At 24.9% G+C, this 12,770-nt stretch overlaps 1 protein-coding gene across 1 annotated transcript; it reads right to left on the reverse strand.

The window, feature by feature from the left end:
* Positions 1 to 835: 835 nt before the first annotated feature.
* On the reverse strand, positions 836 to 7,269 carry LOC145832604 (inhibitor of growth protein 5-like). Its single transcript, XM_082939907.1, has 7 exons — positions 7,263 to 7,269; positions 5,919 to 5,998; positions 4,949 to 5,113; positions 4,121 to 4,207; positions 3,821 to 3,869; positions 3,330 to 3,457; positions 836 to 943 (listed from the first exon to the last, which is right to left on the reverse strand). The coding sequence occupies exons 1-7, from the start codon at positions 7,267 to 7,269 to the stop codon at positions 836 to 838; spliced, it is 624 nt and encodes a 207-aa protein (XP_082796033.1).
* Between the last annotated feature and the right edge of the window lie 5,501 nt (positions 7,270 to 12,770).

Raw genomic sequence — 12,770 nt, forward strand, 5'->3', positions numbered from 1 at the left:
TATAGAAATGTCCTTCAAAGATTATTATTTTGAAATAGTTAGTATTTTATAATCATAAACTAATATATTTACCAAAAGTTCAACTTTTTAAACTTCATACAAAGTTTCTCTTAAATATAAGTCTATAAGTAAACAGCGAAAAAGCACATTTTCAATCTCTAACTTAACATTTATTAACAGAGAATAAGAAAACATGTGAAGCTTAAAATTAAGGCGATGGATTGGTGTGCAGAAAGACCTTTCAGTCACCGTTTGTTTTTAACTAATACTTTTAGCTAAATTAAAAACAATAATAAGTTAAAAGTAAACAGAAAACTTAAAAAATGGTAAGCACCTTTTTTAACCAATTACTACCAATATTGACCATGGAAACCATAATCTATTATTTGTTTTATTACTTGCATTTTTTGGGATGTTTTTATGAATATTAAAAAAGTTAATTGTTTAACCTCGAAGTTATCTTGTATAATTTTATATTTAGTTATGTTGGTTTATCAAATACTTTATATTGTGTTCATTTATGGAAATTTTCTTTAAAAAGTTTAAAAACAAATTTGTAATTAGGGCTTAGCTTGAAAAAAAATAAAATATTAACATCAGTTACAGAGCAAGCCGGTATTATATATTATAGTTATCAACCGCTTAGTTCGTATATCTTAGTAGTATATTAATTTTTAACCAATAATATGTTAAAGTGTAACGCCTTAATTTTTAGTACAAAAGACAAAACTAGTAAGGCAAACAGATCTAATTTACTTGCAAGAAAACAATATTTATTACACTAAATATATTCAGTTCTAAACAGTCACATTATCGTAGTAAATGATAATGAAAATTATTTATCAATTTCTACATTGGTAATTTCGCATTTTGAACAAAACCAGTCCCCTTCTGGCTCAAATTCCAAACCAACACATCCAAAATGAAACCATTGGATTGGACACTGTAAAAAAATAATAACATTATTTAAGATAATTTACAATATTAAAAATAACTTTTGTAAGTAAGTTATTGTTAAAAACTTTGATTATTTTTTATATATAATATAATATTGTTAATGCACATAAAGGCTAAGCACTAGGGTGGAACTGTTACCCCTCAAGAATATAAAAACTCAAGTTTCGCTTAGAATATTTTTGTGCGTGGTAAGTCAAATGGAAAGATAGCACAAAAATAATTAGTCTCCTATCTATAAGCCTGTTATAGCAAAACACTTTTGAAAATATTGCTTTATATTAGTACACTTGGAAAATTACGATATTTTCTATACTTTGTTTTAAATTTTCCGTTGAAATAACTTTTAGAACATATCAATACTTACTTAAAACATGGCTCTTTAACATTTGTTTATATTTCTTTCGGTTTAAAAAAACATTAATTACATGTATTCTTTAAGAGTTTAACTGTTTTATTAAAATCGAAAGTTAAACATAATCACAATAGATTGTTTCTTAAACTACTCATAATTTTGAGGTTTGGTACTTCCTTCATATTCTCTTTGATAATTGGTAGATTGTTATGAACTGTGTCTTCATTTCTCGAAGAAGATCAAAATTGGTTGACATTTTAACACATCGTTCGTCATCGTCATTGACTACATTCATGTAATTTACTATTTATATTGCATCTAAGTAATCTTGGTCGTTAATCCTGTCGGTTTAATGGGAAAAGAATGACTGAAGCCTAGGATTATACAAAAACTTGGAACTACTTCAGACAAAGTCTACTTAATCTCGCTTCTTGTTAAATTAAACAAAAAGAATAGGTAATTCATTGTTTTTTATTCACAATGTTTGAAGCCTACCATGATTTTTTAAGAACTAAAAGCATTAGCAACTTTAGCTTTGACTAATTGAATGGTATCACCACCAAACAAACTCAAAGGAACTAGTTCTTCAACAAGATTCCAAATATTACTTATGTTTAACATAATTTATCAGTATTCTTGTATTATAGTTTAGTAACCTCTTTTAAATCATTACGCAGACAAGGCAACTGAAAACTTTTATACTTTTGCAAATTTCAGAAGTAACTTCCTAAATTAAAAACATAATTTCTATCACAGTGTTGCAATATATTTTGCAAATAATTCATAAAATTTAAAGACTTCTAGTTTCGGTGTTTTTGATTTTTCTATGGCTTAAGTACTAAATTTTTTATTTAGTGGCAGTTCTAGCACAAGATACCCGTAAGCTAGCCGAAATATTGGACTACTAAGACACTTTTATAATATCATACAAGCACCTGAGTAGCGCCCTGTGTCAGAGCTAGTAGTGTTAAAATCATAAATTTTTTGCTGTTTAAACAGTTCCAGCCTCGAAGAACACCAATCACTTTATCACAAACTGTTTTGTTATAAATATTTTGATACCATACCTTTCTAATGAAGGAACTTTTAGAAGCTTATGTTTTTTTTCTGAAATAGAAACAAGTTTTTGCTTTTAACTACCATTGTTTGACTAGTTTTGTCATCCCAATGCACCAGAAGGGTTTTTGGAGCCAGTCAATTTTTGCACTATAGTGAAAAATTTTTTCTAGCTTTATAATTATAATGTCTTGCAATATATATAAAATTTAAATTAAAAGATACTCTATTTCCACCTCTATTTAAGAAATAGAGCTCTATTTTCTATTTTCGACGTCCTTTTTTTCAAAAATCATTACTACCTCCACTCATTCATATTTTAATAGGTCTAGTTTGTGCCATTTTGTTCAATTCGACAATTAATCATTAGAATACTTTTGCACTGCACACAAGAGGTCTTCTAGGAGAAAAAAATTCTAAATAAAAAAGTTTTTTTGCTCATTTAGTTTGCATTTACTATAAGAAACAAATGAAATTACATATTTTGGTTGTTCTTATTTAAGAAGTAAAGGTATTTTCAAATAGCTGTAGAAATATATTTACAGTTTGGATATACTTCTACAAAACAAAGCTACCTTATAATACAAAAAAAAGACCCTCCGTTTTTAAGCAATAAAATGACTATATGTAGCAACATTTTCAAAAGTGTTTCGCTCTAACAGGCTTACAGGTAAAAAGCTGTTTTTCTTTTATTTCTTTTAATTTGATTTGACGCGTACAAAAAATGGGGTAATTGAAATTCTCAGGGGGAGCAATAGATAAAACCGACTAACCACGTCCTACTGATAAATTATTAATTATACTCAGTGAAAAAAAAGACTGTATGACAATAAAAAATTATACACTTAAAAGTAAATGATTAAATATTCTTTAGAAAACAAAATAGTTAGCTTAAGATAAAAATAACAAATTCAAATATTTAAAAAATTAGGCATATTAAAAATTTATGATTTAAAAAACAAACATTGTCGTTGTCACACATGATCATCTTACCAAATGACACTTGATTACAAAAGCAATAAGTTGGCTCGTTAGGGTTAACAGGCATCGATATCACATCTGGTCTGAAGATAGTAGACTGCTGCAATTGAGCTATAAAATTGTATTCTTTAACTTATTATTCTATTTATCGTGCATTAGAAAAATAGAATTTCCAACTCTATGTATTTTTCCTTATTGCGGTAATTAACCTGCTTGAAAAATATTTTCAATAAAATAAAACCTTAGTCACACGAAAACTCAGACTATTGTTAAACTAAAATCTACGTAGACAAAATTCAATTTGTTGTTGTCATTTAAATAAAATATAAGATAAACAACGAGGTTTTACACAACTTAAAAAAATGTTACTATACTATTTATAATTCAATCGAAATTTTTACGTATGTTTTGAAAGTACATTATCAAAACAACATAAATAAGGTCACATTTTTAAAAATAAAACAAAATTCTAACCTGAGTTCTTATTGGATCTCCCACTTTTTCTTACCGTGCTCGTCAATGTCTGAAAGTAAAAGTTAATAAATGTTTAGATAAGAATAAAAAATGGTTAATAGTAAACAGCTAACAAATTTAAAAAAAAACAGGAGAAATTCTACATACTAATTTAAATTGTATCGTTTACATAGATAAACTTCAGTTTATGTTTTAATATCAATTCTGTCTTAACACATAGTTCATATTTATTTTTTCAAGTTTTTGAACTAAATGTAAAATATTTTTGAAATAATTCTGAAATATATTAAAAAATTTTACCTGTTGATTTTCAGTCGTATTATTTCCTACTTTATTTCTTTTAACATCACTTTCTGCGTCATCCATAATTCTTATCTGGTTATCTACCTGTTAAAACATTAATAGGAAAACTAGATTTATACTTTTTTTATTAAACGTTTGTTCCTAGTTAAAACTAATAATATTGAATCATTAGACTTATGTTAAGAAAACTTACTTTTAACTTCTTTATGTATTAAAAGATTTGTAACAAAACTTTGTTTGATTGTATTTTTACTACTTCGAAGAAAAATATAAGTCAGGTGTAGGCAATAAGGCGCATGATAAGTCCCTGAGCATCAAAACGTGGCCCGCAAAAGAAAATGTTAAAAAGAACACTAAAAATTACGATGTTTGAAATAAAGAGAAAAAGGGTATTAAAATAAATTTTATAAATATATACATTCGGTATGTTACTATGAAAAACGGTATGAAAAACTGAAACTACTATTGCAGCAAAGAAATATTGTAACTTAAAAATGTCCTGCATTCCCGTTATCTTATGTATCTCCATTATGTAATTAACTATAGAATTGACTAAAAAAAAGTTTTAACAATTAAAAAAACTTTATTCTTTTACTTGTATAAGGTGTATATATATCATAAATAACAATTATATCACCATGACGTACATTGCCAATCTTTTTAGACTATACAAAGTTATTTTTAAAATAAAAAAAGAAGCTAAATACTTTTTTACGTTTTAGTAACCATATAATCAACGCGAGTTCAATCTAAATTTTATTATATGACAACTCAAATTTATTCACTTAGAGAAGGGTGAAGAGTACACGATAACATAAAACATACTAAATTATAATTCTGCTGCCCAATGTCTATTTTAGTCTGTGTCAAATCTTTTTGATCTTGCTGTGTCTTTGCAATTTCGACTAGTAACTGGTAGTATCTATCATCATCTCTTTTAGGATCTTTAAACAATATACTGCATTCTTTAACTTTTTCTTGTAGTTCTCTCTATTAAAAAAAATATTTTGATCTATTTTAATACAAAAGAGATTTTATGTTTTTCTTTATGTTAAAACACTAAAAACCAAAACAAGCTTGTGTAGTTTATATATTACAGGAAATACACTTCAAAATTCGATTTATTATACTAATGAACTAGGGATAGACTCAAAAACTTAAATGTTCGACTATTGCCTAGCAACACTTATAGCCCTTTTTTATTAAGAAAAAAAACCATAAGTAAAATTTTTAGTTTAAAATAAAATGTTAATTAATTACATTGTAGATACACTCATATTAAAAAAGATAGTGGTAGTTTTACACCAAATAAAATATTAAGTATCTAAAAATGTTTCTAAAATATTGAATTGTTTTACATACTTTGCTTTTTCGCAATTGATAAAAGCTTAATAAACAGTAGCACATTAATTTATAAAAATCATGTAGACTTTATTTAATGTTTTAGATTAGATATCGACTATATAACTATAAGATTCCAGCCTGCAAGTCAAATGCGGCCCTAAAAGCAAAAAAATACTTTTCAGCTCAAAATATACCGTTTGAAAAACACTAATAAGACAAGTTTTTGTGTAAAAGTGTACATTTAAGCTTTTAATACAATAAGCAAGCATTCCTAGTGTGTTAATACTGCTTATTTTATCACATTTTTGGTTTAAGACATTATTTTTATTACTCTATAATTATCATAATTGTTTTAAAATAAGTGTGGTCCGCAAACAAATCTTTTAAGAAAAATTGTTGCGACTTATAAAAGGCTGACGACCCTGATTAATAATAAAAACTAAAAACATACTTCAAGATTTTCAGACTTTTTGTCTAACTCCTTCATTAAAACTAAGTTTTTAACATAATCCTCAGACAAAGATTCCATACCTTTTAAACGTTGTCAAATTTTTTTATTATGAAACTATTTATTTTATAGTTTTATGATCATAATAAGGAAATCCTAATTAGATGATGTTAAGTTAAATTAAACACGACTAAGAAATTGAAGCTTAAAGAGTTTTTAAACCAAAATAAAACAATTAAAACTAAGATAAACATCAAGAATTCAACTTTACGTAAAATATTGAAAAAAAAAAGTTTAATTTTTTAACAAGACAATATTTTAACTTGAATAAAATTATTCTATGATTGTTTATTATGTTGCTGTTTTAAACATAACTTAACAAGATTAAAAAAAGTATTAAAAATGTACTGGTTTTTTTAAGTATGTTATTAGGTTTTACGTTTATATTTATATTCACAACTTCTACTTACAATCAATTTTAATATTAACTTTTTTATACTCAAACTAAAATCAAAACAAAAAAAAAACCTTACCTTCAGTATAGCTCATGGTGTTCAAGTCAGTAATTTTATTTTATTCAGCAAAAAGCAGCCTGTAAAATTTTTGTTTAAAAACTATTATTTTCAACTTAATACTAAGTTTACTTAAAGCATGATTTGCTAAAGCAAAAAATTTTCTTATGAAAAAGTAAAGTTTATGTTTAAAAAGATAACAACTTTAGTTTTCATAAATCTTTAACATAGTTTTTTTAAAGTAATTTAAGTTCAAAACTTATTTGATCATCAAATACAGTTTTACACATCTTAATTTTAAAGTATTTGATTAATTCAACTACATGTTTTGATTCGTATATAAAAAGTAAATAATAACATACTTCCTTTTAAAATAAATAATTAAGGTATTAAAATTTAGTATTTGTTCTTTTTATTTAGGAACTTATCTACACTAACAATTTTTTTTCATAGAACTTTTTAAAATTTGATAAGTTGTGATGTAACAGCTTTTTATACAACTCAGCTACTTATTATTTTTAATAACTTTGTCAAGTTGAAATTAACAAAATAATTTTTTTACCAAGTTTAAAATTTTTTTTTAAAGTTGTATAACATTTAGCATAAAAACTTTAAACAATTTTGTTAAAAAGCAGGATTTTCACAGTGAATAACAATCATTAAAATATATTTTAGTTAGTAAATTATTACAAAAGTTAAGGAATTATAGAAAAGTTAAACAACTTTAGGAGATCAAATCTTAGTTTAAAAGAGTGTATTTATTAACTAAATATTAGAGTACTTAATTTCTATGCATTATATATTTTATTTATTATTTTATATATTGTATATTCACCTGCCATTATTTAAATTTGTTGAACTAATATATTCAATCACATTTAATGACAGAAAGAAATATAATCAAAGAAAAACTTATGATTAGACTTAAGGAAAAGTATTGATTGTGTAATAGTTACAATGTTTTGCTTATATTTTTATATTTTGTTTGAAAAAAAAAACAAATAAAGCTGTTCTTGATAACAATTTACATTAAACTTTTGTAGTTTCATTTTGAAGTTAATAAATCTAAAACCAGTCAGTACAAGACCTCAATTTCACTATAAACTTTCTTAAAAATAAAAAAAAATTATTAATTTTGTTTAACTTATATTAAATTGTATATTTTAACTTATATTAAGTATTTAAAACCATATACCAGAACACAATTATTGAACATGTACATACATGCAACATTAATCATAGAAACTTATAATTTAAGTTTTACCTTTTATTATACATAATGTATCTTTTTCTTATAAATAACAAGCATACATTAATTTAAAACTAGATCAGCAACCCAACCATTAAACTTTTAATACCTTAGATAGATCATAGTTACTTTTTAAAGGAACTTTTAAAATATAAAAATAACTAAGTTAAATCATCAAACAAAAACAAAAAAGAACAGTTAATGCTAATTTCATTTGTTCAAAACATTTTCACTTTATTTAAGATTATAGTTTTATGCATAACTGCAAGAAAATTAACAATCTTAATACTTGATTATACCAGTTTCATTTTATAATGGGGATGTGCAGCTTAACAACTGGTGACAGATTTCAGTAAGTGTAAGATGCATATTCTTATCTTTAACACTTTTCATATAATTAAAATAAAAAAGTGACAAAATTAAAAACAAAAGCTAGATACCTTACTAACTATTCAAGTTTAAAAAGTTAAAATCTTTACAATAAAATTTTAAAAAATGTTGCTGTAAAAAGTTGTTTTACAACTTTGATATAATACACCATATTAGTGCAAATAAACTTAAAGCAAGGTATAAACTAACATTTTTGTACAATTTTATTTAAACTTTTTTAAAACAAATATAACTTTTAAAACCTAATTAATAATCAAAATAATTGGAAAATTGTAAAATTTGATTTACATTTAAATTTTTTCTTTTCTGCATATGACTTTTAAAAAAATTACATTTCTTTAAACAGTAGTGATCTACCGCAGGCATGATAAAATTTGAAAATTACTAATTACAGCTGTTTTATCGCTATAGTAACAAAATATAGTTAGGTTATTTTCTCATTTTTACATTGGATAAAATTTCATAAGTTAATCTTTATTACTTTTGTTGTTACTAAAATTGAATTTACATAAGTTTGAAATTACAATGTACTAAAAAAGTTTTTACACCTTGATTGTAAGACTAAAACAGTTTGTAGTAATACTTTTACATATTACCTCAACTTTTTTACTTAATAGCTAAAAATGAAGTTCTTCTTAAATAGTTCTTACCTTAACGTTATAAATAAGAATAGAAAAACTTTTAAATACAAAACAATTTTTATTCAACATTATATTTATTAACTAATATTTATTTCTGTATATATATTTTTAATTTAAACACATAAGTTCTTCAAGGTACATTAGAATCAAATGTTTTGATATTTTTATTAATCAGTAAAAGATAGAACAAAAATTTTTAGAGAAACACTTTAATGTGTTATTTACAGTACTCAAAAATAAATTTTATTTTGTGCATGCTTTGTCTAAAAATGAGAGTTGTAAGTTATAAGCTGAATTGCTCAAAGAAATAGGACTGTATGGTATTAATTTGTGGCTTTAAAATAAATTAAAGTTTCAAATGATGAAACTTAAAAGAAATCAGCTTAAATTAACTTTGATATCTTCAGAATGTGAAAATCTATTTTTTGATGAAAAAATAACTATTATAATTATTTTTAAAAGTTTATTTACATTGAGATTACAAAATCCAACTGTCGGGAATATTTTGATAATTATTTATTTAATTTGAGACGCTTGTTACCATCTCTGATCTACCGAGTCTAAAAATTTTAGATTCGGCCGAATCCGAGTCTTATTTTCAAAATATAAAACAAACTACATTTGTAAAAGACGTCTTTTTTATACTAATTAAGACGATTCTTGTTTTTTCAAGTTGTAATTCTTTTTTTGTCAGCCAATAGAAGCAATTAATAACGCTTTTTCTCGTACAAATTACCATCTTCAGAAAACTATTTTTCAGAATACATAAAAGATAATAGTGCAGCAAAATATTTTCTTGCAAAGCTGGCAAAATAAGGGTAATTTGTCTTGTTCAAGTTACCACTTTAAGACTTTATCCTCTTCTGTTTCTGCATTCCAATTCTCTGTAGCAAAATAAGCCCTTTGTTTCCTAATCAATTTTTTCATCAAAAGAATTTTGTTGCTAGTCCTCCTGTGTAGCTGTGTTTGATTTTATTTCAAACAAGAAATAGTAAGTTAAAAAATCTTTGATTCAAAATTTATAGAGGTTTATGGTTTTGGTATCTCTGATGGCAATATATGAGAATTACCTTTTTTATCAGCCTCAAAAGCTATTTATGTTTTAATATTAAACTATAGCTACTATTAAACATTATTTTTAAGTCAAGAAGGGAAAGCGGAAAATCCATATCGTGGATCAACAGCTGTTTTGACTAATATTAATTTGTTGTCGTTCATGTTTAAGTTGCTGTTATTGGTATAGAATAGGAGGGGGGGGCAATGTAAAGTAAAGGGGGGCAAATCCGGTCCGCTGAGTTAAAATTACCGTAATAACTACTGTTTTCCGAAAGGAATTTTTTATTTGTAGTTATTTAAATTTTCAGTCACATCATAGTCTTAAACGAAAAGTCATTTAATACATTACACTGTGTCGTCGTGCAATTCTGAACTCCTATGAGTGAAGAAAACATTAACTAAATTTAAACCTTGTTTTATAGAAATGGATATCCTTCTAAGTTAGTAACTGGAATTAGTAAACTTCACCTAAAGGATATGGAAATTGGACCATAAAAATGTGTAAACACCTGGAATATTCCATACATAGATAAAAGATCTGTTTATGTAGAGTCGAATATTAAGTAATTTATAATATAAGTTCTACTTTTTCAGGTGCAAAACCATGAGTTCTTTTAACTACAAGTCCCATGTTGACGACTTAAGACAAGAACCAGATGCCCACATTTGTTAAAACCATGGTTATGTACCATTTAAAACGCTATTGCGAAAGTAGCTATATCGGTCTTGCAACTAAAAAGCTGAAGAAAAGGCTCAAAGAACATATACCTGCTTGCAGTGTTAAGTTTTTGAGTTTAGCTGAAAAATATAAAGAAAATAAGTTTAATTAAGTTATGAATGCAATAAAAGGGCTTTTGCGGAAAATAAGGTGAACAATCAAAGTTGTGATAAAAACTTCAACTTGAAGAGACTTAAGATAATTAAAAGTTGTTGTAAAGTTTTTGACTTAGTCAAAATTTTTAATAAAAAACCTACCTTTTGTAGGCAAAAAGATTATGACTATAAAGTTTCTACATCTATTATTTGCTCTTTTTTGTTGTTTGTTGGTTTGTATTTAATTAGCTCTAGTAGTTAGTATTTTGTTAGTTTTGAGTAACTGATATTGTATGTAATTAATATTTTTTTTTGAAGATTACTAGGTTGCTATATAAATTAATTTTTTCTAAATTGTATTGCTTTCTATCTACTGATGAAAATAGTGTAACATATATCTGAATTTTCGCACTAAGTGTCTTTTGTAGATTGTTTAAAAAACTAAATAAAAACTATTTTTTTGTGGCTTTTATTTGACAGTTATATGTATTGAATTGTAAAGTTCTAGTAACATAGTATTCTCAAAATCACAATTAACCGCTAAACTTTTTTTAACATATTTAGATCAGAATCGTTAGTTTAGAATTAAAGCTAGTTTTTATTTTAACGTTTAGCAACTTCAGAGTTCTAGAAAGATTTAATAATGATAGTTGACAGATAAAATTATATTTATTACCTAGAATAAAGGCTTAAAGTAGTTTTTTTTTTTTTGATAATCTTAGTTTCGATAAAACTTTGCTAACTCTGTGAAACTGTGTTGACTATTTTTTTTCAATTAAGCTCTTTTATCTGATTGAGCACTATGCTCCATATAACTTTTAATCTTTTTTTACAAAAACTTCATAGATTTCAAAGATTTTGTTTAAAAACAGTTATATGGAGGAACTAGTTTGAAAAACCATTTATAGATAAACTACCTCAAAAAAGACCTTTTTTATAAATGTATTTTTGTCAAAAAAAATATTGGCAAAACTTTGCTAAAAAAATTATTACTAAAATTATATTTAAGTACCATTATTAGATAACATCGTGAAGATTTCAGTAAGACTGTGTATTTTATTTTCTTACACGATATGATAGCTTAATCATTTTAATAAAGTTATAAATGACTAAAATTAAACCAATTGCAAAAACCTGCTTATTTAAAAGAAAAATTTTCTCGCTAACTATCTTGAAAAGTCTTTGCGTTACAAAAATACTTAAATGTTATGCATTAAAAAAACTTTGAAAGTAGAATTGATGTAGAACAATCCCTGAACAAGCATTAATGACTTTTTCAAATCAAGTAAAAAACATGTTTCATTAAAACCAGTTCACAACTTAATTCAGTTTAATTTACTTTTGAACTGAGAAATACGTAGCAAAAAGGTATGAGCTTAGTAGGTTTGTTTGTCCTTTTTTAAAACTATTTAATTATTTAAAAGTAATGATGTTTACTTAAGGATAAGCTGCAAAGTTTTTTTGTCTAAAAAAATGAAAATTTTGTCTGACTTCAAGTTTAATTATCACTTCCTTTTTGTTTTATTTCAAAGTTGAACTTTTTTTTTCTTACTTAACAACTACCAAGTTGTAGCGAGATCATTGCAATGATCATTAACATTTTAACCGTAGACGTTCATACAACTGTTTTTAAAGTTGATGAATTAATGTGTTTTTCTTTATTATTACTTAAATATTTTATATTACAAAATAATCATTTTAATTATGCTCGTTAAAAAACAGCTAAACTTTTTTACGTCTGCAAAACTATTATTTAATGAGTTTTTATATTTTAAAGTTAACAGGAGAGCTTAACAAGTTGAGTTTGATTGTTAAAAATAAATACAAAAGCTACCTAAATGTGTTTTTGTGAGATTTACCTAGGTTTTTTACAAAAATAGGTGTTTTTTAAAAGCAATAAATTTAGATTCTACTATAAAGGTATACTAGATAAAGAATATATAATTACGTACAGTATAGTAATATAATATAGTGTAAAGTTTTGAAAATAAGTTTTATTGCCATTTTGTTAGCAAAAAATAATTAGATATAGAATAATAACAAAAGATAGTTAATGTAAAGTGAAAATATTTAATCAAGTGTTGGTATTAATTTTTGATATTTCTGTTAAGTAGACGATTGTGAATCTAGTGTGAGAAACATTAAGTTATTCAAAAAATGATTCAAATTTTAAATAGCGTCATCTATGTATAAG

The sequence above is a fragment of the Thalia democratica genome, chromosome 3 (genome assembly GCF_965202585.1).
Source record: "Thalia democratica chromosome 3, ktThaDemo2.hap1.1, whole genome shotgun sequence".
Taxonomy (NCBI): domain Eukaryota; kingdom Metazoa; phylum Chordata; class Thaliacea; order Salpida; family Salpidae; genus Thalia; species Thalia democratica.